Genomic DNA, 27,313 nt, shown 5'->3' with positions numbered 1-27,313 from the left:
GCTCGGGTTCCCTTCGCGTAACTTTTCGCTCTTCTCCTGCGACGAGAGGAACGAGGGCTCGCCTGCCAGACACCATTGTTCTGCGAGTAACGGAGCCAGCGAGTGCAAAAGCCATTTATCGTCCCATTTCTCCCCGCAAAGCACGCGAAGAGAGCGCAGGGACAGTTGAGCGGCGCCCGGTTCTAATAACTCGTCACGTGAATCGCCCTTCTCTGTCGATGTTAGCGGCGTCGGCGGCCTTGGACTGTGGCCTTCGGACGGTCTTGGGCACAGGCCCGTTCCAACGTGCGTGAAGTGAAGCATGCAAGCGGCCACGGCGACGCACGGCTTCCGCCTTGCGGCCGATATCGGAAGCTGGCTTTGATTGGTGTTGGGTGTCGCGGGCGCCGCTGGCCGCCGTTTCCAGACGCGATATGTCCGGGGAGAAGATACTGCGCGAGGATCAGCGTCACCGAGCGTGGCTGGGCGAGGATGTACTTGTGGACGGCGTCGCTCAGGACTCCCTCGCCGAGCTGAGAAGGCTCCTGGAAGGTAATGCGTGCTCACTCGATCCTTGCTTGCCTCGGGATTAATTGCGTCGTTGGAAGATGCGAGGGGCCCTGTCACTGTCTCACTCGGTCTCTGATCTGTTCGAAAGTTAGAGCCCCGTCAAAGCCCTGGCACAGAGGGGAATCACGATGGTCCAAGAAATTCCCGGTTTGAGAAACGATCGAGAAAAAAAATTCTCCACGCAAATTAAAGACTATCGGGGGGAGGACTTGTCACGGTGTCACTCGGTCTCAGATCTGTTCGAAAGTTAGAGCCCCGTCAAAGCCCTGGCACAGAGGGGAATCACGGTGATCCAAGAAATTCCGGGTTTAAGGAGCGATCGAGAAAAAGATCTGCACGCAAATTAAAGGCTATTGGTGTGCACGAATATAAAGTGGACGCATCGTTGTGGATGTGGATGCAAGAGTCACGCTTTTCCGAAACCGTGATCAATCATTTTTTTTATAACACTATGTGTTAGCGAAAGAGCTTGTCGATAGATGGTAGAGACTGCTCGGTTCGCTCCAAGTAAGCCCTCACAATGCGAAAGAAAGAAAGAAAGGAGGAAAGAGAAAATGTCATAACGATAAATCTTGGGAAGAAACAACCGAGAATAAGTTAGCACAAAAAAAAAAAAAGATCAGTGAGATAATGAAACACCGCGCGTAGAGAAGTGTCTCTATCTTAGTCAGATTCCTGACATAAGTGTCGCGTGCTTTAGGAACAGTGCTGAGTGTGTGTAAGAGCTCACACCGTAGTGATACTACGGTGTGGGCTCTTGTTGTGACACGCCAGGTCAGTTTAATGATGATGATGACGTATAGTGTTCAATGGCGCAAGGAAAGTTCAGTGACCTGTTATTTACCGAGCAATAGAAAATGAAAAAAATACTGATTGACAGGTGGCTGAGGAGGGGAAATAAATGGTTTGCCGAGAAGAGTGGGCAAGCATTAAAAAATTAGAACAAAAATGCAGCGCAACTCGCACTGTCTTTGATGTGTGAAATGCGCAAGTTGCGTGAGACAGCGAAGCTGTTTTTGATGTGTCATCTTAGAGGTCTGGTTTGTCATTGTCCGCATGAATTGCAAGCGCTTCGGCGTATCTGGTGGAATTGTTTCGCTGTAGCCAAATGATATTCAAACGCTTTGCTACGTTCGAGCTAAGTACATTTACATTCTCCGCTACATGCATCACATGTTCGTGTACGATGCACCGGCTCTACTGAGTGTGTGTAATGCAACGGGATACGTCCAGTACAAAGCGCCTGCGGCTTCCCGATGCCGACCACGATGATACGCTTGCCGACCCCGTACCGCGAGAACTGTAGCGGCTGTTTACAAAACGGACCTTGGACGGCTTCCGGCTTTGCACACTGACGTAACCTTCTAAAGTGAGCGGGCAAACGATAAAATGGCGAGTAGCAGGAGTGCGCTAAAACAGATGCCTGAATATTTTTAAAGCGTTTACCGCGTACATAACCGCAATGTAGTCATATTTCATTTCATTTCATTTATTTAACCTAAGGGCCCAGAATAGGGCATTACATAGGAAGGGGGGGAATAACAACAACAAGAAACTTCAAAAGGGGGGTTTTAAGTATGAAGATCAAAACACAAAATAAAGAACATAACTGTTTTCAGCATTAAGAAGATACAGCGCATCTAGTAGTAGCATGGCGTAATTATTATATAATGCAATAACATAAGATCGAACTACAACACTATTTAGAATAACGCAACAAATACATGATAGTGATCAAAGGTATAGTAGGGTGCTCAAGCAGGGTAACATGGTAGTTTAGAAACCGTAAGTTTAGAATCCATTGAGGGGTATTTTACATGAAAAATTATAACTATCGGTCTTGAGACACTTTGCTCCTTTCTTTTACCCAGAAACGTAAAGGGAGAGTATTCGTACATTAAATCAATTTCAAAATACGCTTTTTGTTCTGGTGCACTAGGCTGATAAGGCAGGTTACTGGAAGCTTCTCGGGGCCGCACGCTCGTAGCTGATATCGCGCGCGCGTCTTGGCTGTAAACAGTGTGAGAAAAAAAAATTCAATTCGTAGAAAAAGCAGCGTCTGTATAGAAGCAAAATGAAGTTAGAGGACTAGCACATAAAAAGAACCCCGTATCAAATGACGTTAACTGGGTCGGAGGAATAAAGAAGTGGTCCTGCTGATAAAACCAGTTCACTTACTGCTGAGTAGCAGCTATAATTTAAGCAATATACATGCAGATCGCGTTTGTGGTTCAGCGCACAACTCTACACAGAGCAAGTCCCGCTATTTTTTTTTCCTGGAATGAGGGGTCCGTTGTTGTGTTTTGCTTTTCGTGGTGCGTGCATCATGCTGTATGGATCGACTAAGAACTGCAGTACGGACCTATTCACACTTACGATACGATGTGCTAGCTTCGCATGCCGTGTCGCCTCAACAGGCGCCGTCGGGAATGTTTACACCGCATTCAGCTAAATCCCGCAAATACTAAAATCCATCATCATCATTATGATCATCAGCTTCGTTGTCGTCGTCTTCATCATCATCATTATCATGTTTATGTCGACTGCAGGACGAAAGCCTCTCACGATGATCTCCTATAACTTCTGTTTTGCGCTAGTTGACTCCAATTATTACGCCTGCGAATTTCCCAATTTCTACGCGCCACTTTCTCTTCCCTTGGCACCTTTTCTTCCACTGTAATAGTGCACCGGTTATCCGCCCTATGCATAGCAAGGTGCCCACTCGAGGCACTTCGCCTGTATTCACAGTTTAATAAGAAAGGCTGCAGTTTCGTCGGAAAAGCGAAGCAGTATTAGTGATAGCGAAGTATAAAACTGTACCAACAAAGATTACTCCACCGAGCGACGCCAGTCTCTTGGTAGAGCGAGGGGATTCGGGCTATGAGGTGTTGTGATAACTGCTTACATAAATAAGGCCGCCACTTCAGTGAACAATTCTTCAAGGCCACGCGAAGTTTCTTCAACCGCAACTGTTACATATATATATATATATATATATATATATATATATATATATATATATATATATATATATATATATATATAGTTCGGAAAGCTGGCCGGGCCCCAGCCCACTACCGGAAGAAAGAAGACTTTCCGCCTGTGACCGTACGCAATCTTTCGGTCTAGAGAGGCTAGCTTGACCGGAAGCACTTAAACGTTTTCACCAAAGATATCAGGAGGACGAAGGCACTTGGCATTGTTTAACACCGATGCCCTCATCGTCAGAAAACATTGTACATCCGGATTGGACACGTACGACCTATTCTTAAAGCTCGAGAGCGACCTGAAGCACTCCCGCCTAAATCTCGACAAACGTGCATCAATCACGGCAAGCGGGCGTCACACACCGCCAAAGTGCATAAATCACCACAATATGCTGTCGTCGTTAAGGCGAATCGCAACAGTCGTAACAACGTTTGCGTTTACATTCAGATGGGTATCATCTGTCCTGTAGCGAGTGTAGCGAGTATATTGTGCGAGTCGCCGAATCGCGCTTCGATAGCTGCGACTCGTACGCAGAACATCCGTTTCTCCAGGAAATGGTCAATCAGAAGTTCATGACCGTCGTCGAGGCTCTACCGTAGCGAGGTTTGGCTCTCCCGGCGTTCTCGTCATGCGCGAATCTTTTTTTTGTTTTGTTTTTTTCCCTCTTTGTTGGGCAGACACGCCGACGCCGCATTCCCTCGTGCACCTGAAGGCCACAGCCAATGTTTTGGCCACAAATACAAAGGCCACTGGCCCGTACTTGACTATCCAGGACGTCAAAATCAAACTGCCGCCCATCGCCGAGATGGCCGGCAGTTTGATTTCTCATAGACAAGCCTCATAGACAAGCCTCATATCTCATAGACAAGCCCAAAGCGGCTTGTATACCAGCCGCCTGCAGAATAAACCCAAACAACGAAGAAACATCTATAGCGGCTTAACATCGAATGCTTTCAAGAAAGACGCATTATAGGCAAGCACCGTGCACATCACTCCAACCGGAAATCTCCAGCACCCAGCCGAAGGAGATGCAAAACGGCGTGTTCGAATTAGCAATTGTAATGACCGACGTAAGATGCACTGCGTACCAGCTAACGCTAGCCACGCTGGTCAACAAAGATACAATTATAAGATGTTGCGGTGTCGGTCATCAGAGGTCTGAAGACTGAACACCGTAGGGCTTAATATCGTAGCTTACACCGTGCGTTTCTAATGTTTTCTTTTCTTCCTTTCTTTGCAACGAACAGCTTGGCTAACGGTAGCAGGGACACCCTATATATGCTACACCGAGTTTAACGTCTTACAATTCCGACTCACGCACGGGAATCCTAACGCATATTTCATATCAGTGTTTTTGATATGATGGAGCGAGTTTACAGTAGTTTACAGTTCAGCAAAAAAAAATTACTAATGTTACGCAGCTATTACAGCTATTACAGCTATTAATTATTAGTTACGCAGCTATTACAGACGCAGCAATTATACACTTTCCTCAAGAGGAAAGTGTATAATAGCTGCGTCTTACCAGTACTCACCTACGGGGCAGAAACCTGGCGGCTTACGAAAAGGGTTCTACTCAAATTGAGGACGACGCAACGAGCTATGGAAAGAAGAATGATAGGTGTAACGTTAAGGGATAAGAAAAGAGCAGATTGGGTGAGGGAACAAACGCGAGTTAATGACATCTTAGTTGAAATCAAGAAAAAGAAATGGGCATGGGCAGGACATGTAATGAGGAGGGAGGATAACCGATGGTCATTAAGGGTTACGGACTGGATCCCAAGGGAAGGGAAGCGCAGCAGGGGGCGGCAGAAAGTTAGGTGGGCGGATGAGATTAAGTAGTTTGCAGGGACGGCATGGCCACAATTACTACATGACCGGGGGTGTTGGAGAAGTATGGGAGAGGCCTTTGCCCTGCAGTGGGCGTAACCAGGCTGATGATGATGATGATGATGATGAAATTACTCTGTCATGATGACGTATTATCTGAAAAAAAGAATGTCATTATGCTTTTTTTTTTACAACGCCACTCTCCATTTACAAAAATAAAGGAGTACAAGTTGTTCCAATTTTCCTTGATGTGGAACTGTGCGTAGGCGCCAGGGTTAAGTACGATGGTGGATGTATGCCTCAGAGACGTGCGCTGAGCTGTCGTTGTACTCGAGATAGCTGATTACGCTTAGTATGCGAGCTGGTTCCTCTCATCTTGTTTGGCCTCTCGTGTTTCATATGTGTAACAACGCAAAAAAAGGAAAGAAAGCCATAAAGAGAAAGAAAGGAAGGAGTACAAGAGAAAAAGAAAAGGAGGGCGGGAAAACATGAAAACCTGTGCGCCGAATTCTTGAAAGCACGAAGGCATCACAAAGGCCGTATATTATCTGCGTGTCGCTAGCGCAACTTCGTCTAAGTGCACCTGAAAGGGCGATTGATAAGCGAGGGCACGTAGAAACCAGCAGCACCGTGTGCACGAGAGACTGAAGAACGTGTTGTCGCAAAACCTTCCGGTCACTGACCTCCACCTAAATAAGGACCATGACCGTGGTACAATCTGTGCTAGCTAGCTCCGGTGAAACAGATATCAGGGCCGGCACGACGTACAGCCGCGGCCACGTCTGTGTAGAGCGCGCGAGCAGACGGCCTTGCTCTGCGGGGCGACACCGTGCGGCAGTCGCGGGATCTGACGCACTGTGCCCAGGAGCATGCGCGGCCTAATAGACATGCAGGTCGGCGCACGCTGCTTTAAATGAGAAATTATGTTGGTAAGCGCACGTGTTTTGCCGGTTGTGCGCATTACCCGAGGGCGCCATCTTACTACGCGCGATGACAAGGGAATTGCGCACGTAAGTGATAGCATGTGCGATTCTGTCAGGGCACTTGATATGAAAAATTATGATTTCACCAATCCCAGATAATGTTATCGGCCAATGAAATGACAACATCGCATGCGTGCTGCCTATATTAGACATTGAAGTGAAACCTTCTCGCAGAATTTATTCGCAATGGCTCCCCGACTCACAGCGGATGAGCGACGCGCAATTGCTATTATGGGGCGCACAATGTCCCAAAGAGCGATATAGAGTCGGGCGCGTGTTATCAGCTGAAACACGTAATCTTTTGGCATGGCGATACCGAGAGCGCCCTGAGGAAGCGTACATATTCGGTTAAACAACTGCCGGTTTCAACGTTGCCACTCGTGCAATACAGTTCTGCACCTACCAATTCCTTTCGGTCAACTCTATTTTCTACAGCGAAGCTGTATATCGCAAGCCAATTCGTCCATCTGTCGGTCGCCTGTACGCCAAATACTCCTCCGGCGCAACCCCATGCGCCTGCAGTGTTTTTTTTTCGCATGCGCGAAAAAAAAACATAGAGATGAAGAGAGGCGCGCAATTAGCCAACACAACTTAGACAGCACAAGACCAAGCTTTTTTACCCCGATCCATGATGTCAAGCTATCTGGCCCGAAATTTTCATTGCCTACTCGGGGACATCCCTATATTAGATTCTATGGCAGTCGGGCCAGTTAACATGATGTCATCGATTGGAGGGAAAAGGCCTAGTGCTTGAAATCTATATATATATACACACACACACACACACACACACACACACACACACACACACACACACACACACACACACACACACACACACACACACACACACATATATATATATATATATATATATATATATATATATATATATGTAAGATAGATAGATAGATAGATAGATAGATAGATAGATAGATAGATAGATAGATAGATAGATAGATAGATAGATAGATAGATAGATAGATAGATAGATAGATAGATAGATAGATAGATAGATAGATAGATAGATAGATAGATAGATAGATAGATAGATAGATAGATAGATGCAGTTATTAAAAATTGTAGACTTATAGAAGATTTCCCGTTCGCACGTCTGCTTTGATACTCCAGATATAGGGCGACAAATGAAATGACGCACGCGCAAATAACCGACGCACAGAACCAACGCAAACACGTCCACGCGCAAAAATGTTGCACAAGCTTTCACCAAGGTTTTCAATGTTACTCAAAATACAGATTCTGTTGCACAACGCACAATCTATACACAGCTCCCTACAAATTGAAATCGTTCCTCGAGGTACCCGTCACGGCAAATGCTTATCGTTGTCTTCAAGGACGTTCAGCGCCAGTTTAGCGTCGACTGAATCAAACCTCTCGTAGCCATTTGGAAACGCGCAGTAAAGTGTTTTCCAGAGTCTGAGGGCGCGCGAAACAATTCACGTGCCGAGATTTCATAACGATATCTTCCGCCAGAGAATACTAAACCGCGAACGTGCAGAGATCACATTGGGTAATGTCAGTATAATGACGTCAGTCGATATCTGCAACGGAAAGACATTTCAAAAAGCAATACTTATGTAAAGTTTAATTAAATTGTGGGGTTGAACGTCGAGCGAAGCTGCGCAGTGGGCTATCGCTACGAGGGCCGCAGCAGCGAAGGGTTCCGCATTAATTTCGACCACACGGGGTTCGTTAGCGTGCGCCTACATCTCAGCACACAAGAGTTTCTGCTTTTCGCCTCCATCAAAATGCACGCGCCGTAGCCGGGAACCGAGCGTGCGACCTTGTGTTCAACGGCAGGACACCACATGGCCGCTGAAACACCCCGGCGGGAGTGCTGACGCAAATGTATTGCGCGAATGATGTATTTACATGTATTAACCCTTTTCTTGGCACAGACATTTGATCAAGAAAATGAAAAGTGCCTGTTTCACCAGCGCTTTCATTTCCAGCTTAGATTAGAACTGGTTTACCCCGATGCGCATACTAAATAGGCCACGGCCAGCTTCCTCGAAACAGCTGCACGTTTGCGCTTGCACCTCTTGTTTTTTTTGCTAGTCCATGCACGCTGCAACCGGGTCTGTAGTGAGCACAAGAAAAACGGTGCGGACGGGAGGAGAGAGGATGCGGGCAGGTGTGCTGGGATCGATTGCGTGTGCCGTCCGCCTCCGAGGCGAAATGCTCCCGCATCTACGCTCCCGATCACGCCCGTGCGTTAGTATACACTGCACGCTGCTTTGCAGAACAGGTGCACTTTAAACATAACTTTATTCTATAAGTTGTATGTTGTGCAAAGTCATGCGTGATGTACTTTGTGTAAGAAACAAACTGCAGTTGTTTAGTTCTCTGTGAGCGGAGATGGACGCGTACGCCTCGGCTGCATGGTGATGGACCGGCGAATAACCGGCCCGCTGCCGGCTTCGCTCTCTTATTTTTTTCATCTTTTTTTGCAGATCTCGCGCAGTCTCAGCAGGTTGGTTGTTCATACGTCGTCCGATCCAAAGCCACATCCTGTCGGAACTTGGCAATAGATTGTGTTCAGTAGTTGTTACATCTCAGGAGCCGTATCGTACCGTATATCTCGAGCAAGTAGGTGAACAACCCTACATGGAAACGAGGAAGCAGTATATATACGAGTGCGTATGACGTGCACCTTTCAATGGCATGGCTAATATCCGCTGGTAAACAGGCGCGTTTCATTTTTTCACACCGGCCATTGTCGTCGCCATCATCTGTCACCATCACTATCATCATCATTCATCACCAAATCCACGTCAGCGATGGTTGGCCTCTGAGTAACAGAAACAGATCTTGAAGGCTTCTTTTTTTTTTTTTGCATGCTACATGCGCCACAAGGGATTGTGGAACCTGAAGAATCTCATTGAATATTATCTGCGTTCTCTCGTCAGCTGGCTCCTTATTTAGCCCGAAAATTTCATAATCTCATCTTTCCAGCTAATTCTCTGCCGTCTTCGACAACGTTTGCCTTTTCCTTGGCACTCGTTCTGTTACTCGTACAAACAAACGGTTATCTACGAGTACTCCATATAAGCGATACGTGGCCTGCACAACTCCACTGTTTGCTCTTATTCTCAGCTAGAATATCACCTACCCGCGTTTGCTCCCTAATCTTCACTGCCATATTCTTATCTCTACGGCTATCATTTTTCGTTAAGTACTTAGTTGAGCGGCCCTTAGCTTCTTCTCGGGTTTCTTCGCTATCCTTCCTGCGAGTACCAGCCCCATACTTTACCGGCAGAATGCAGCGATTGTAAACTTTTACTTTCAAGTATAGGTACTTGACGTTTCTTCTGAACGCTTACGATGTAATTAACAATGCGCCAGCCTTCAGACGGCAAGTACTTTCGATTTTAAAGGGCCCTTCACCAGGTCTCTTCTGAAAATTCGCTTATACATTCGAACTTGTAAAGTGCTTTCTGGGGAGCCTTTTACCGCAAGAAAGTTTCTAATTGGCTCATTATTAGAGCAAACAGGAGAAATTGTCGCGCTGCCGGCAGGCGAGCTTCACTGCCAAGATTCATGCTCTTCCCCTTTGCCTCGACTAGCGTCCGCAGGTCCCATCCCGTCCCTGACTTATATCCCATGCTGGAGCCGTGGAACCACGTCAGGCGGACTTCACCAGCCCCGCCTCCGTTTCTTTTCCTTCTCTTTATTTCCTCTTTCTCTTTCATTTTCTTTCTCTTTCTTTTATTCTTTTTTTTTTCAGCGCGGCGCACTCCCAGTGGTGGTCCTATTTGCTCGTTCTGCAATGGATGATTACCGATGGCACGTGCCGTAATCGGTGACGTTGCAGGCAGCGCGTCTTACGTCAGGTGTTTATGCGTGTGACATCGATTCCTGCTGAAAGCGAGGCTACCTCGAGGCTAAAGGCGCGAGGACTTCTGCTGGGAATTGGAGCTTTTTTTCACGCCGTGGCAGCCGTTTGATACTTTGCAGACGCGATTGCGGGTGCGGGATCTACGCGTCACGTTTGGCTGTTTACAATGCCGTAACCTGGTGATGGGGCCGTTCAATATATATATATGATGCGTAAGCGATGTTGCCAGCTTCGACTCCGTTTCAACTAGAGATGCAAATAACGATCAGGTCACACGAATGAGGAAATCGCACAGAAATACACACAAACTTACCGTCGGCTCAGATAAACAGTCAAGCACATATAACCCAACATTTACGCGGCATAAATGAGTTAAACACGCTCCGTCTTAAAGTCAAGTTGCATAACTACACTGAAGTCAGGGCCGGAGAAGAAAACACGGAATAAGTTCACAGGCAGGCACATGAAGTCAGGAACAAAATCGAACTAGGTCAGGTTCAATAAAAAACATGCAGTGGGCATTAAACTGATGATAAGTACTATACTCAGTATTTTCCCAGAACATCGCTCGCATCCGTAAACACATGGAGCGGGATTAACGCTCGCGTTTGCAATGACTATGCTGGCGTATGGAACCGGGATCTTTTTGAGGCTGCAGGGCCTACGGTCCAATGCCTTCTTTGCCTGATGCATAGCTTGTGTCAGTGGTAATGACACCCTGTGTCACATGTCGCTGCCAATCTGTCAGTGCTAACGTTTCCCTCTTTCTGGCCTCGCACAGATGAGCCCGAGCTCGGGGCCCCGACCGACTCTGCGGACTTGCTTCGCTTCCTGCGACTCCGCAAGTATGACGTCGGCGCCTCGTTGGAAGCGCTGAGAAAGTACTGCGAGATTCGCGCCTCCTCGCCGAACATATTTGAAGGCCTCAAAGATCCCGAGAAGTTGCGCAAGCTGACGAGAGATTACATCACGGTTCTGCCGCGGAGGAACCTCCATGGACGGCCGGTCGTATTCTACAAACTTGGTAAGCGCAGCTGAGCGAATAAGCAACCGACTTTGGTGGGCGTAGACCGGCCACTGAAGGTTACGGCTGGGTGTTCTTCTTCATTTATTTTAACAGAATTGGGTCGTATGCGGTAAAGTGGAAGCTTTGTCATCGTTTGTCTATATATACTGTGAGTGAAAGGATATTTCTTCGTCTCTTTATTATTCTCACCTAACATTCGTGTGCGGTTTCACCAGCCACGTGAGACACAGCTGCTCTCCGGGCTATAGTCGTTCCACTGAGAGCACGGCTATATATACTGATAGAATTGATGCTTGGATGTGTCGCGCAAATGTCTTGTTAAAACACATGTGTTACAACCGCACCCCAACACTTGACTCTCTTAAACTCCATCATAGGTTAATTCAGTCATGAGGAAAGCAAAAGATATAATTCCATTTCTTTCTTCTACAAAATGACAAAAACAATCCATCGAAAGAAAATGTTTGTAAACCTGCAGACAACGTGAAAAACCAGAAGCAGGAATGTTGATAAGATTGCCACGCTTATTTTAGTTAAGTTTTTTCCCGGAAACATTTCTTTTACTTCCAAAAGCGCCGCGGTCTCGAAATACATGTCTCTCCCTAGCGTACTCCCTTAGGTTACTTCGTTACTGCTTTCCATACGCGTGGTGATGAAATGGCACACATCATCTTGCTTATATACTGCACAAGATGGGAAACTACCTCTTGCGCTTGGCTTCTGCATTTGCATACCGCATTTCTGGCCACGCTTCTGCCCATAGCAGCAAACTCATTCTCCTCCCAAAAGACATTGCTTTTATTTGATGAAAACATTGAAGTTGTACAAATTTCCAATTCGAAGCGCATTAATTAATTTGAATAGGTCACATGAATGAGTTTATAATGGGGCGCCTGCAATGTCACGGATTCCCTTGTTTTGCAGTCGTTGTATATAGTTGAGTTCGTTGCGATTAAGTCCATCGCAGCACCCGATTGCTCATCGCCACTATTGCATGGATCGTAGGAAACATACTTTCGAAAACATTGACGGATTCATTCATACAGCCTCACTAAGCAACACTTGGACCTATATAGGCGTCGTATAATGGGAGGCACCGCTTTAATTTTGACGAATTCAGTTGTTTATAGAGTACGTAAATATACCTACTAAAGCGTTTTTCTTTTGCACTTATGCCTTATTCAAGTAAGGTTGGGGATGTCGAAAAACTGTCGAACCTACTGTTCTCGTCGTTAGCGTCGGATTTTTTTTTCGCATTCTAGTACCGTTTCCATTGCAGTGTAAGGAGCTGCGAGTTCTTTTTTGAATATTTAGACTATGATAAATTTTTTAGGAGTTGGTTTGAACAGCACAGCCTTTTCCTTGCAGCATTAATAACGAGAGCATTCGCCCTACTCCAATAAAGCACTTGTTCTAACACGTCGTGAGCTAATAGATCAAGGTGAGCAACCTGCCTGTGACAATGCATTTTAGTTTGTTGATTAACTAACGAAAACTCTTGAACTAAATTTGTTTTGTGTAGGTGATATTGGAATATGCTATGACACCGACATGTTTTCTTTATTTCATTAAGTAACAAGGGGTGTTAAAATACAGGCCTTGATGAGAACTGATGCAAATATAAAAGGCCACATCTGCTTCTTGTGAAGCTTCTTCTATTTTCTTGGAGTTGGGCAGGGGGTGCGGGCTATGGATGCTGATAAATCAAGCCGTTGCGAAAAAAGAATAAACGGACCATAGTGGTATGTAAAACTATAAACTCTTCGTACAAGTCGAAACATTGTCAAGGTACACTGGTCCTGAGACTATAGTGACACATTTACTTATCTATACTTTTTCGGAGAGTGTACAATTTAAAATTATAGCTCAGCCCAAGATGCACTTGCATGATTTGGAACTTACTCAAATGTTATCGTTGATTCTATCTGTTGTGTAAATGTGTACCGAACCTTGTGTAATGAGACTGTAGGCGCGACGCGAATTCTGTAGTACTTTCTGGGAGGCACGCGGGCGCAAGTGATTAGCCTGGAACCTTCGACGAGTCGTGTATAAAAAGCTACGCGCTTGACCTGCACATCAGATTTCGACGATCGCCGGTTGTGCTCGCCCCTATCGTCGTGCTTGATCGTTGCTTGTACTTTCTGGGTACAGGTTCGTCCAAGGAAGACTTACTTTCGTTATCCACAGTTGTCGCTATTGCGTTCTTCCCCGTCACTACAACGTGGCACCACAGTTTTCCAGAAGCAGAAGTTTCAGATTACTGTTTCACAGTAAGGATGAGCGTAGCGCAGTTAATAAAACGAAACAATGGCCTTAGTCTCACAGTGTTATCTATTTCAAGATCCATTGTTCTCTGCTTGAACGAGAGTCACCGAGCGTGGCGACTTAGCGGCTATAGTGTTGAGCTGCTAAGCACGAGGTCGCGGGATCCAATCGCGGCCGCGGCGGGCGCATTTCGATGGGGGTGAAATGCAAAAACGCCCGTGTCCCATGAATTGGGGGCGCGTTAAAGACCCCAGGTGGTCAAAATTAACCCGGGGTCCCCCACTACGTCGTGACTCATAATCAGGTCGTGGTTTTGGCACGTAAAACCTCAGAATTTATTTATTTGGCTTAACGAGAGAACGCAGTATCGCGATGAAAGAGATTGCCGTTGTCAGTACATTTGATATCATGCGTGAGCGTGATTTTCCCAGAAAATAGCGCTGCTTTTCCAGAACAGAGTGTCGATATCTCAGCAGATCCTGGAGAGAGAGAGAGAGAGAGAGAGAGAGAGAGAGAGAGAGAGAGAGCACAGTTTTCTGCACATTTGAAGGTTCGAACCGAGTCTACACACGGTGGACAAGACCTGTCGACTTGAGGTACATCAACAACGCCTTCGTGGCTTTCTGTGCCATCGACACCTACGGCCATAGTCCAATAATCTTCATTTCCGAAAATGGTCTAGAGTCCGGCTGGTTCAATGCTGTCAGGAGAGCTTCACGCTCGGTGTCGTACTGGGGACAGAGATAATGGAGGCACTCTACAAAAGCACGGAAGTGATAATGCATGCAAGCCGGCCTCCTGTCGTTCCGCTATATCTCGAAATGACGGTTATCGGATGACACGCGTCGGCTGCCTGGCGCACGCGCTTGGTTTTTATCTTCGTGTTCATGATTACCCAGTAGGAGACACCGCAAAATAGCCCTACAAGTGAGAACTATGCCACTGCGTTTGTGCCATATCTTTGCCAGACATTGCGCAGAGCCAACGAGCAGTGGCGTAGCAACAGGGGGGGGGTGCCGTGGGCCCCGGGTGCAAGGGGCCAGTGAGGGGGGGGGGGGTGTCATATACGTCTGAAGACACCCTTCTTTCCGCCGGCTACACCCGGGGAGGGGGGTGACAGAAGACCTATGGGCCCCGGGTGCCAGACGACCTAGCTACGCCACTGCCAACGAGTAGTTTGGAAGGACTATCTGCAATTACATTTCAGCAAAGCGCACGCGTATGGCATGGGAACTGTCTTCTTGCGATTCTCCCTTACTGCGGTTATTTTATGCAGCGAAGTATTTTATTTTGTCTTCACCCTTGCCGAGGGAGGCGCAGTAGTTGACCAAAGATGATTCCCTCGGGAGACGGAAGCACTCGCGCTGCGGTGGAAGGCACGCGAGTTAGAGCTATGACGATGGAGCAGATGGCAAATCTATGCAATCATGTGAGTGCGCTGGCGGGGACGTCAAGCCGGCTGCTGTTGGCAAGGAAATGCGCTCGACGATTCCGCTCTCCCCACTAAAGACACGAAGAAGGGTTGAAATCCGGGCCAGTTGGCACATACTTTAAGGAAAAAACCAGTAAAAAACACGACGGACAAGAGGAGCGGTTCACACCACAACGACTGCTGGTGGTGGACCACAACGACTGGTATAAAGACACGAACACACTCTCTGCAGGCATTCAAAAGTTGTCCCTCCACCTCAGCAGCGATGCACAGCGCCTCGGTAAAGTTCGAAAACTATTACAGCGAAGAAGAGGAATCCTACGACTTCGCGGCTGTCGACATTGCAATTTGTTAACAAGCAATTAAAAATAATTACGCGGTTTTTTAAAAGCTTCCTTTACACGCTCAAGCATTTCTATGCCTATCCAAAGAGATAACCCGTCCGTTTGTCCGTCCGTCCGCCACTTGAGACGATCGCTTTCAAGATAGGACCTGCAGCAGCGAGCGAATTCACCTTCATGCTGCCTCTGCTTTTTGAAGCGGACTCTCCCATACCAAGCTGCGGTGGTGACGCCGCACCCTGCCGCGCCCAACGCCGCATGGAAGATGCCTTACACCGTAGAAGGCTCCGATATCACCGCCGCGGAGTTATCCGACGGCACATGGACGGCGTTCGAGATGCAACGCCGCTACCGACGCCCATCTCCGCCTGAACAACAACCTGCCGGAGCCCAGACGCCGGCCACGACGCTGTCTGCCCCGAATGCGCGGCAACGCGGCCGCCCTCCACCGCCGACCAGAAAGCGCCCGCTTCCCCGCCTGCCCTCGGACGACCTCAAGATAGTCCTTCGCCCGCAGGGCACACTCAACCTCCACACCGTCGGCCCCGCCCGGCTGGCTGTTGCCATTTACGCAGCAGCCAACGTCGACCAACGCCTGGCAGTTACTGCCGACCAGGTTAGAATGCACCCCACTAACAACACAGTGACAGTGAGCACGCCTGACAGTGCTCGTGCAGTGTCATACGCCAAGGTCCGCGCCATCACCATCGACACCACAGAAGTCCCTGTTGCCGCCTACGCCCCAGCCCCAGACAATTCCGTGCGAGGGATTCTGTACCGGGCTTACAGCTATGAAAGCGACGCCGAAATCTTCGCCGAGCTTCGGGCTCGCAATCCCGACATCCCTATCGTTGCTGCGCGGCGTATGGGCCAGACACGACACTTTGTCGTCACGTTTGCCAACACCAAGCTGCCCCGATACATGCGGTATTTGGGCTTCACTTTCGAGGTCTTCCCTTACAAGGGGCGCCCGGAGGCTTGTTTCAACTGTCGCAAGCTAGGTCACAGAACAGATGTGTGCCCACAACCGCGCCAACCCATTTGCCGCCGCTGCGGTGTGGCCCACGAACCTCAACCAGTCGGCCAACCACCCACTTGTCAAGCCACGTGCATCGTATGCAAAGGCCCACATCCCACCGGCAGTAGAAGCTGTAAATACCGTTTCGTGCCAACCAGCCGAGCTAAATCTTCCAAATCCTCCACGGACACTGAAACTGACCCCGGCACCTTGTCACGTGGCCATCAGTCTCGCTCTCGGAGCCGCGACCGCCAACAACGACCCCCAGGAAATGACGCTTTCCCACCACTGCGAAGCAGCGGCTCCAGTCACAACAGCCCTAGCCGCTCCCCATCGCGCTCTCGGGACTCCCGGGCAACCTCCCAGGTCGGGCCGGATACCAAGTCCACCAAACAGGTCGCGTGGAAGAGCCCTCCACCAGCCACAAGCCAACTGCCCGACCCCCAGGTAAGGGAACTGGCAGAAATGGTTAAGCAACTACAGCTACAGTTAGCACAGGCAAATGCTAAAATTCATAGCCTTGAGTCTGCACAGGCGCACCCACAACCGCGGCCGCAGCAGGTGGCTCGCGCTCCCACCTCCGACTCCACCAATGACCCCAACATGGACACCGACCAGCCCAAGTGCAATAAGCGCAAGGCACCTCCCCCCTCCTCTACCTCTGACCTTGACGCAAAATTCGAAACTTTTGACGCCCGCTTATCTAAAATAGAGGACGTCCTAAAACGGCTGACCCCCACTATCGACCAGCTCATTGAAGGCTGCACTAAAATGGCAACCAATATTCAAACCCTAACCGCACGCCTCGACCACCTCGCGGGCCCTCCGCAAACTGACGCCCTCACGACATCAAAGCCCACTCAGTCGCCTGGTGCGCTTCCCTCTACCGAGAGTGCAGCCGCGCGTGCGTCTGCTGGCGGTATTATCAAAACCGACGTAGCGTTTCCGCAGCGTCCCGAACCCTACAGGAAACGCGATGGCTAGCGCGCCCATCACAGTATGGCAGTGGAACTGCAGGGGCTTCAAGGCAAAGCGGAGAGCCTTGGAGTATACCCTGCAGGCCCAGCCATTTACACCCCACATTATAGCCCTCCAGGAAACATACACCGACACAAAACTAGCCAGCTATACTGCTTACAACCAATCGGTGGCGCCGGATCTCCGCCCGAGCACCGCCATCCTTGTACACCGCAACCTCACCGCCAATCAACTCGATCTTGACTACCCCGAAGTCCCACACACTTTCGTGCAGGTCCTTCCAAACAGCCGAACCGAATCCCCACTCAACATCTTAAACGTGTACAGCCCCCCAAGTGACAAGAGCACTAATGTAGCCACTCTCCTCCGCAAGGCGTGTGCGATCGCGCGGAACGAGATGCTACTTATAGTGGGTGACTTTAACGCACCACACGCCGAGTGGGGCTACCCCAGCAGAGCCTGCGGTCGTAAAGGAGCCAAGGTTTGGGACACTGCCTAGACACTGGCTCTGACGCTCCTCCTCGACCCCGAACGGCCCACCCGTATCGGTAACAGCATCACGAAAGACAGCTGCCCCGACCTCACTTTCGCCCGCAACATCCCAGATGCGCGCTGGGACAATCTCGGTATGAACATAGGTAGCGATCACTATGTTCTCAGCACTACGTTCACAGCCACACACAGCAAGGGCCCTCGCCGCACATTCAAACACACCAACTGGGATGCTTTCCGGTACGTACGAACTCAGCGTCCGCAAAGCCCCATAGACGACCTCGACACATGGACAGATACTCTGCTCCGCGACGCAGCCAACGCCACCTCCACAGTCACGCAGGAGGAGGGTGGCCCCACCCCAGATGCTAAACTCATGCATAAGTGGGAGGCCCAGCGCAGCCTCCACGCTCGCTGGCTCCGACGCAAACACAACCGCCCTCTCAAGCTTCGCCTCGCTCGCCTAGAACGAGAGATCGAAGCCTACTCCACCAAACTTAGTCAGGAACAGTGGTATCAGACTTGCGACCGACTCGATGGGCAGTTGGGATGCAAGAACACATGGTTTCTGCTCAAGCACTTGCTTGATCCGACCCACACCAAGTCAGCATCACAAAAGAATCTCAACCGCGTCATACACGCGTTTCCAGGCACGAACCAGGAACTCCTCGCTACCTTGAAAGACAAATACATAAACACCTCCACCGACATTCCCACCCCCTTAAATTACAAAGGCTCCCAGAACCCAGACATGGACAGAGACATCACGGCGTCGGAAGTCCGCGCCGCTCTCAACCGCATCAAGACCACTGCGGCCGCCGGCGATGACCATATTACCAACAAAATGCTCCGCAACCTGGACGACCAGTCGGTCGCAGCACTTGCGGACCTTTTCAACCACCACTGGCATGAAGGTCGCCTTCCAGACTCCTGGAAGCATGCCAAGGTAATCTTCATACCCAAACCAGGCAAACGACTCGATATGGGCAACCTGCGGCCCATCTCGCTCACGTCTTGCCTGGGGAAGGTTATGGAGCACGTAGTTCTGAACAGACTCCACACTCACGCAGACAAGGAGAATCTCCTCCCCCCCACGATGTTTGGGTTCCGGGCTGGACTCCCTGCCCAAGACATCATGTGGCAGATACAACACGACATACTCGACCCGGGTCCCATCCGGGCGACACGCACCATTCTCGGCCTCGACGTCAGTAAAGCGTTCGACAACGTGTCGCACGCTTCTATACTGACCAACCTCTCACAGATGAATGTAGGCACTCGCACCTACAACTACATTGCCAACTTTCTTTACAACCGCACTGCTGAACTCCACATTGGAGACCTCTGCAGTGACAAAGTCACCATGGGCACCCGGGGAACACCACAGGGAGCTGTTTTGTCCCCGTTCCTATTCAACATTACTATGCGGGGCCTTCCCACACTTCTCGACACCATACCCCACATTAAGCACTCAATATACGCCGACGATATTACCCTCTGGACAAACACTGGCTCGGACGGGGAGATACAAGATTCACTTCAACAGGCAATCGACACCGTCCACACTTACGTACAGGCAAACGGTCTCGTTTGTTCGCCCACCAAGTCTGAACTGTTAGTTATACGAGACAGACGTGTTCGCCGACCCGTCCCCGACCCTCAAGAGCCAATCACGCTTCACATTGCCACCCACTCCATAGACCCCGTACAAACCATCCGCGTGTTAGGCATGCTGGTTCAGAACAACACGCAGAACTCGGAAGCCATCCAACGCCTCCGAACCACAGCCCACCAAATCAACGGCCTAATCCGCCGCATTGCCACTCGCCGCAGGGGAATGCGGGAGACCGACCTCTGCCGCCTCACACAAGCCTACCTCATTAGTAGGATTGTCTACACATACCCTTATTACCACCTCCGCCGCAAAGACGAAGAGGCAGTAAATAGCATCATCCGCTCGGCGTACAAGGCGGCAATGGGACTGCCCCAGTCCGCCAGCATACAGCGTCTCCTTCAGCTTGGAGTATACAACACCCTCACAGAGCTGATAGAGGCACACAAGACTGCACAGGTACACCGTCTTTCTCGCGCCGAACACGGTCGTTACATTCTTAATCGTCTTAATATCAACCCTACAGGTGACATCCACCCCACTGCTCCCCTCCCGACTGGAGTCTTCAGTCGGCTAGTCATCAGACCCATGGCCAAGAACATGCTACCCGGCCGTCACGATAGGCGCCGCCAACTGAAGGCACAAGCCTTAGACGTCACCTACTCCGCCGACGAACATGCCATGTACGTGGACGCGGCGAAATGCGACTGTAACACATACGTAGCCTGCGTAGCGACGCCAACCACCACTCTCATCAGTGCCGCTACAGTGCGCACACACTCCTCCACCGCTGCCGAAGAGGTTGCGATCGCGCTAGCCATCGCGGATCCCCGCACAAGCACGGTTCTCAGTGACTCTAAACAAGCCATCCAAAATTTCTCAAAAAACTCACTCTGTCTCCCCGCCGCACACATCCTCCGCGGTTGCACTCTCGACAGAACTATAAGCTTAGTGTGGGTACCTGCTCACGCGGGGAACTCTGGGAACGAAGGGGTCGACCGTTTAGCCCGAGGCCTAACTAACCGGGCGGCCGGCCCCTCGAACCCACATGCGCTCGCAGAGGCCCCCAAATCCTACGCTGAAATTACAAACTTCTATAAGGAGACGAGACGCGTGTACCCGCCTCCCCACCCCGACCTCGAACGAGCGCAAGCCACCATGCTTCGCAGACTGCAGACCGATTCAATACTCAGTCATTCTAGACTTTATTTAATCACTGGAGGGGATTATGACCCCGTCTGCACTAAGTGCGACCATGGAGTGTTCGCCACTCGGGCACACATTCTCTGGGGATGCGAGGGTAACCCTCCCCCACGATCATTACTGCCAGTTCCCTCCGAAGAGGGTTGGAACCAGCTGCTGACAAGGCAAGACAAGAAAACGCAACTCGCACTCGTTTCGTGGGCCCAAGACGTCGCCCCCACCTGGGAGCCACACTAGGCCTACCTGCCCTAACTTCCTACCCTGCAGTGGCAAAATAAAGTTGTTTCTCTCTCTCTCTCTCATGCTGCCTCTCGCTTCAGCGTGAACTAAGCGGCGAGAGCACAGCGCATACGAAGCTATCAGCACTCGGCGCTCTTTGCACCCATCCCAGATCACTTTCAAGATAGGACCCGCGCGCCCGCCCCCTACGCAGCCGCCGCTGGAGTACGGTTGGTCGTGGTTGATAATGGATCGATGCGGATGGAAAAGGCGCTAAAGACTGATAATGGCATTTTCTACGTTTATTCAGTGCACTCGCCGTATATTGACACCCACTAGGCCAATACACGATTTTGTTCGTTTTTACGTGGCATTCAATGAGACACTAAATATTGCGCATTCAAAGCCGCAAAACGAAATCTCGAGTGTAAAAGCAGGCCTAAAGAAGAAAAGTGGGAGGGTAGGGGGGGAGCGGAGGTCTAGAATCGATTGCTGTTCTGTCTTGTGAGAGCATATTGTTATGATTAGTTGTAGAACAGCCGGTGGCAAAAGTTTTCCCAGTATTCCCACTGCCATCGAATAAATCAATGAATCAACGTGCGGGACACTACAGAAGTTCCCTGATGTACCTGTGCAGGCAGTTGGCAGCCGTCGAAGGTCAGCCACCTGCAGATGACGCAGGCCGTGGTGATGTGCCTCGAGTACGCGTCCAGGCATCCGGCGGCTCAGACGGCGGGCGTTGCTTTAGTCACCGACTTCGAAGGCTGGTCCTTCGGCAAGATGCGATTCTTCGACATTGGTGTCATGAAGGACTACTTGCATTACCTGCAGGTAAGAACCACGGACAATTGTGGTGTTGACTGGGTTTGCATCCTTATTTATTGCTTGCTTATCTTCACTTAAATAATGTTCCGTACAAAAATAAAACCGAATTTCTGATTTTATTATTTCAGAGTGAGGCATAACGCCATGGCATTTGGGGGTTTATATTGATTGATAACCTCCAACCAGATATGCGCATTGAGTTACCTCATGTTTTCCCCGAGACATACTGAACGTGCGACAAAATCTTGCTAGGGAATTATTTTCCTGCGAGTGGCATTTTATAGTAACGTTTATGAGTAGCTGTAAAATTAATGAAAACTTCTGTTTATCATGCGCATTATATAGACGACTCGTTTTCCACGAACCAACGACTGAATACATTTGTAGCGTGGGCAGAGTGCGTGGATATTTCCTCTATTCTTGAGCTATCTTAACGCTAAACCACTATACGCAAAGTCCCTTGACTGATCTGCACTATTCTACTTCATTAAAATTCATATGCCCACCAGTACCAGCGTGTTATTCGAAGATCCTGCATCAAGGTTGACCAGTATTTCTTGCCTCATTTGGCCACCTGCTCCTTTCTGCACTGACAGTTGTCACGCCTTGCAAAGCGAGGCGGCGATGTCATCAACGACATACTTTTTCTTATTGCCTTGTGTTTCTACAGCGGAGCTGTCTTAAGCATAAGGCGAAATCAGCGTATGTGTGCCAACTGCGTTTGAGGCCATATGTGTCAAAGCTGGTGATGGATGTTGGTTTGATGCGTTCCGATCTACGCAAACAACGACAGCGCGGCCGTTGTGCCCTATGCCTTACCAACGACGGGCGAGAGCCTTTCCCTTGAATGTACTGACGAACGTGTCGTACAGACCGGGGACGGGATCGTTGTCGCCACCGTATGCATTCATCCCGGAACATTAAAGAGAGACCTTTAAGGCTTTATGGTCGACACATTTGGGTGAATCCTCCCGGTGGACCCCAAGCCCATCGTCATTGTGGGTGACACTAACGTCAATGTGTCTCGTCCCGACGGAAAGTGGTCCTTGGCGTTTCTCTTCGAAAGGTTCGGCTTTGAATGTTGCACCAAGACCAATGTATCCACAACGCGCCATCGCTCGTGCATAGACCTAATGTTCGCTAAGAACATTTCCAGTGTCGTCACAGAGCCCATGGCCGTCTATCATAGAGACCATAAAGCCATAATTACTGTGGTCGCGAGATAAACGTAAACACAAATAAGCACACCAACGTGCATATTTGTGTTACATTGGTTTGTTGTTTTACTTTCTCTTCTTTATAGTTATATACAGCTCCGCTGGTCGACCACCTTCACAGTGTGGAATGGCTCTGAATTTTTTATACAGCAGTGTGGTGCTTTTTTTTTTTACCGTGTTGTCGTACATTAGGTCATAGAGGCATCAAATGCAGCTGCAGGATATGTATACTTACTTAGAGACAAGAGGCGATAAAGTTGAGGCTAAAAATTGTAGCTTTAAATAAATATTGTCAAATAAACAACGCTGCAAAACATTCCCATTGTGTCACACGCATTATGGGAAGTGTTCTCTGCTCTATTCACAGAGAATGAACGCAAGCATGGTGGCGTGAGCACTGATATAGCTTGACTTGACATTCGGTACACCCGTCGTGCTAAAAATATAATGCTTTTTCCTATGTTTTTTTACAGAATTGCGCTCCCATCTTAGCGAATGAAGCTCACGTGATCCGACAGCCAGCTGCCTTCAGTGTCTTGTTCGCGCTCATGCGGCCTTTCATGAGAGACGAGACCATCAATGCGGTAAATGCTTACGAGTGTCTGCATATCTCTTGCATGTTTTTTTAAGATGAAACGTATTAACGTAAACTACTAAAATAATAGCTTCACTTTGAATGGCAAACTATTTTGCATCCGAGACAGCGTGTGCCGTGTCATTTTTGCGTTGTCTTTGCCAGCATCCGTGTTTAAAATTCGAGGGCAAATCAGCGTACGATTAAATTGTACATGAGATTGGTGACAGTGTCACATGAAAAAATATTACGTATCCAGGTAACGCCCTTCTGTCATGCCTTCAATGCCAGTGAAACTCCATAATCAAAAATGACTCTGCAGTGAGTGGGAGGCGACCGGTTTAAGTTCGGAATGCGTCGAACAAATATGAGGTGCTCTGTTGAAATTTGTTTTAAGTGAAGTGCCACAGACACTCGCAATAGGAACGGTTTTTGTGGTCCTGTAGCAGCGTATCAGTGGCCCAATGGCTATCTTCGAGAAGTGCATTGGAGGTCGTGGGCAGAAGTGTGATGACAGTTGTTCTTTTTCCCGTCATTTCAGATAACGTTTCACGGGAAGCACGTCGATCAACTTTACGCTGACATTTCCCCGAGCATGCTCTTTTCAGAGTACGGAGGCACAGCACCGAGCACAGATTGGGACCTGTTCTGGACAAGCGTATGCCAGGAGCACAGCGAGGGCAAAGCCGGTCGGCAGCTGTAGAAGCCAACTTAGCTTTGTGATCAGATTCTCTGTGCTACAACACGATGTCACAGGAGTGCCAAATGACAACTGTTTCAACCTGTGCGGACATTTGTGGACGTGTTCACCTTCCCTAGAGGGCAATCAGAGAAGGAAAAGGGAGGAAGTTCTACGAGACTCACGTTCACGTTTATACCCTGCTTTGCGGGCAAGAGTAAATAGTGAGGGGATGAGTTCATCATTTTCTGTTTTACCTTAGGACAAGGGACGGACCGAGAGTAGTACCGAAGGGAGGCGGAGAAGGGGGGGGGGATGCGGATTTAACGTGCTGCATGCCCGCTCAAATTCTTTGGCGCGCGGTTTTTTCTGGCCAACAATTACAAAGGCTAAATGTGTCAGAAGTGCCGACACGGCATGTAACAGGGGTGCAAGAGGCCGTTAGAAGGGCCCTGGATCTTGTGGAACTTCTCATGAAAGTGCCCCGATGCTCATAGTCTACTGACGAAGACAAAACGCACTATGCTTTTGACATCTTTATGCAGTTAATTAAGCAGCAAATGAAAAATATACAATGAAACAACAAGTTTTTACGAAGAGATCTGTTTCTTCTAATTACCGCCTTATAAAGGCAATGGCCTCAGCTTACTGGTGAGTGTGTTGTAAGCAGTCTGGCGTTCATCTAAATAATAAATTACTAGCACTTACATTCGGCTTTCTGGCAGTGTAAATCGATATAAACCACGACTTCGCCTGTACTTTTTAAAATTATTATTGCTGTGGTGTAACGAGGACATTTGCTAGATCCAAGACGGTAAGTCGGAACAGGAATAATTTTCAGCTTACCACAAGCGTACCTGAAAACGGTATTATTGCATAAGATGGACCGTATAATGTAATGCAACTTTCCAGTGAAGCTTCAACTTAATGCAACTCACGTGCGGTAGGACAAGAAAGAGGCGAAACGAAGACGCTGAAGGGTACATTTAATTCCGGGGAGCATTCAACGACGTCTGTATGTCATTACGTCTCTGTCTCTCATGAATGCATTTCCCTTTCTCTGACAGTCCGTGTTTCGGTTCGTTCTTAACCAACTGTCTCACAAGTTGCCCACCTGAAAGCTCAGCTGTGATTCACCCCACCTTCCTCTGATCATTCAGCTCTTTTATCCAGCATCTGAAACATTAGTATTTAAAAAGTAGCCATGGCAACAAAATGCGTAAGGGTGCAGGGCTTTAACCCATTATCACTTTCCGCAGTGATAGGTGTGAAACAGGGGCGTAGTCAGGGGGGGGGGGCACTTATGGGGCTTCAGCCCCCCCCTGAATTTTTTTCGTGCTGTGATGCACCGCCGACCAAAACAACCCCTGGTGCGGAAAGTCATTCTAGATTTTGTCTAGAATGTCTATTTCACGCTCGAAAAGGCATTTAAGCGCTCATATTGCGAACTCGGGCTGGATTTCGCGCCAACGCCCACGCACCGGGAGTCGCATAACGCAAGCAGCCTCGTCCTAGCACAAAGTTTCAAGGGCGTTTTGATGGTGATGGGGCTCGTCGCGGCATCTCGTGGAGGCCGCGGAATCTACGGAGCACATGGATTTCAATTCCGAACCCTTATGGGTGAAATTTCTCAAACTTTCGATGCGAAAGGTACATTGACATGTCCAAAGTAGTGCGTTAAATTTTCAATTCCGGAAATTGGTGGGTTTAATTTTCTGATAAACGTTTGACGCCAAAGGCACATTGACTTTCCAAAAGTCGTACATCGGACCATACAACGAGAAAGCCAAATCAACACACTGTCAAACAAGTTGACAAAGCACGCAGTGAAGTCCGATAAGACGAAGCGTTGTTGCGGTTCATTTGTGCCGTCATGCCACAGAAAAAATAGCAAAAATGTTTTCACCTGCGCCAAAGCATCCATTTCAAGACACTAAAGCCAAGCGAAGGTAACTACATTCTTATTTATTTTCTACGCTTTCTGGCTAGCAGACGAGAAAAATAAACAATGGTCGCTCGCCGCCATCACTGTGTGGACTCGACTGATCGCAACGCGTTCGCTTGAGTGCAACCTCTCCGGAAAGTCTTGTCTCGCCGGTGCAGGATACCGAGCAGTATGCTTCTCCGTGAACCAAACGTCTCACGTTTTCTTCGCTATTCTTTCGGTAGCCACATTAGGTGCCCAAAGTAGGCATTCGAGTGTGGCCAACATAACATGCTTTCCTTTGCGTTTTTATATTTCGTTTCCTCCGCCAAACAAAAGAAAAAAGTCATTGTTGCGGCGCAGTGAATTGGCGCATGGTGAAAGTTTGGTTTTGTTACTTCTTCTTTTGCGCAAAGTAATGGGCCACGGGACACTTCATTTTCCGGGTACTCTTACTACATTATTGCGATAGCAATTATATGGACACTTCAGGCTCATTCCTGCCGTCGCCGTCGCCCTCATGTTCCGTATAAAGTCCAAGGGCGATAATATCGTGACAGTGCGCCGCATACTGTATGTGCTAGTGAAAGCGTAGGGGAGAGGGGGGGAGGGGCATGAGTGAGCCGACGATGGTGGCTCAGTCTTGTGTGCGCAAGGGAGGAAAGCGGGAAGGAATCGCGGCGCCTTTCGTCGTGCGCAACACATCGGGTGGAGTGGAGGGAGGGGGGGGGGGTGCGAGCCTTCGGATGCTGTGATCTGATCTGTGAATCTGTGATGCGCAACATGTTTATTTGCCATGCTCGACGCATTATATACAGTGACTTTTTCTTAGATACGTAGATTTATTGGAGACTTATACGCGTTTAAATATCTTTGCGAGGTTTTGTGTATGTGTGCAGTGAACGTTGTATCGAGTGATACTTTTATGCCATTTATCAAGCTGTATTTTCTCAATTGTATATTTCATTGTATCTTCGCATTTCTAATGTACGAGGGCGAGTCAAATGACAGTGAGCCAACCAACCCCGCGCACTAATGGTTCGGTTCATTATGTGCGAGGCATGCGCGTAGCTCACAGGCATCTCTCATGTACAAAAGTGACAAGCAGATGTGAGGATAAATTTTCTCTAATGCTCTCATACACTGGGTTTAACATGGTTGAGTGACATAATGGACGCTATAAAAGTTGAACAGCGTGGTGTCGTGAGGTTTTTGATAGCTGAAGGTGTTTCCCGAAAATAAGTTAGTCGCCGTGTAGCTGCCGTGTACGTTGAACATTGCATCTCATAGGAGAAAAT

At 48.8% G+C, this 27,313-nt stretch overlaps 1 protein-coding gene across 1 annotated transcript; it reads left to right on the top strand.

Moving 5' to 3' along the window:
* Positions 1-54: 54 nt before the first annotated feature.
* LOC135916033 (alpha-tocopherol transfer protein-like) lies at positions 55-26,114 on the top strand. Its single transcript, XM_065449239.2, has 5 exons — positions 55-531; positions 10,991-11,233; positions 21,434-21,627; positions 23,312-23,422; positions 23,954-26,114. Exons 1-5 carry the CDS (start codon positions 414-416, stop codon positions 24,113-24,115), a joined length of 828 nt encoding a protein of 275 aa, XP_065305311.1. The 5' UTR covers positions 55-413; the 3' UTR covers positions 24,116-26,114.
* The last annotated feature ends 1,199 nt before the right edge of the window (positions 26,115-27,313 follow it).

This window comes from Dermacentor albipictus, chromosome 4 (genome assembly GCF_038994185.2).
Source record: "Dermacentor albipictus isolate Rhodes 1998 colony chromosome 4, USDA_Dalb.pri_finalv2, whole genome shotgun sequence".
NCBI classification, from domain to species: Eukaryota; Metazoa; Arthropoda; class Arachnida; order Ixodida; family Ixodidae; genus Dermacentor; species Dermacentor albipictus.
The sequence above is the reverse complement of the archived record's forward strand: the minus strand, read 5'-3'. Positions and strand labels throughout refer to the sequence as shown.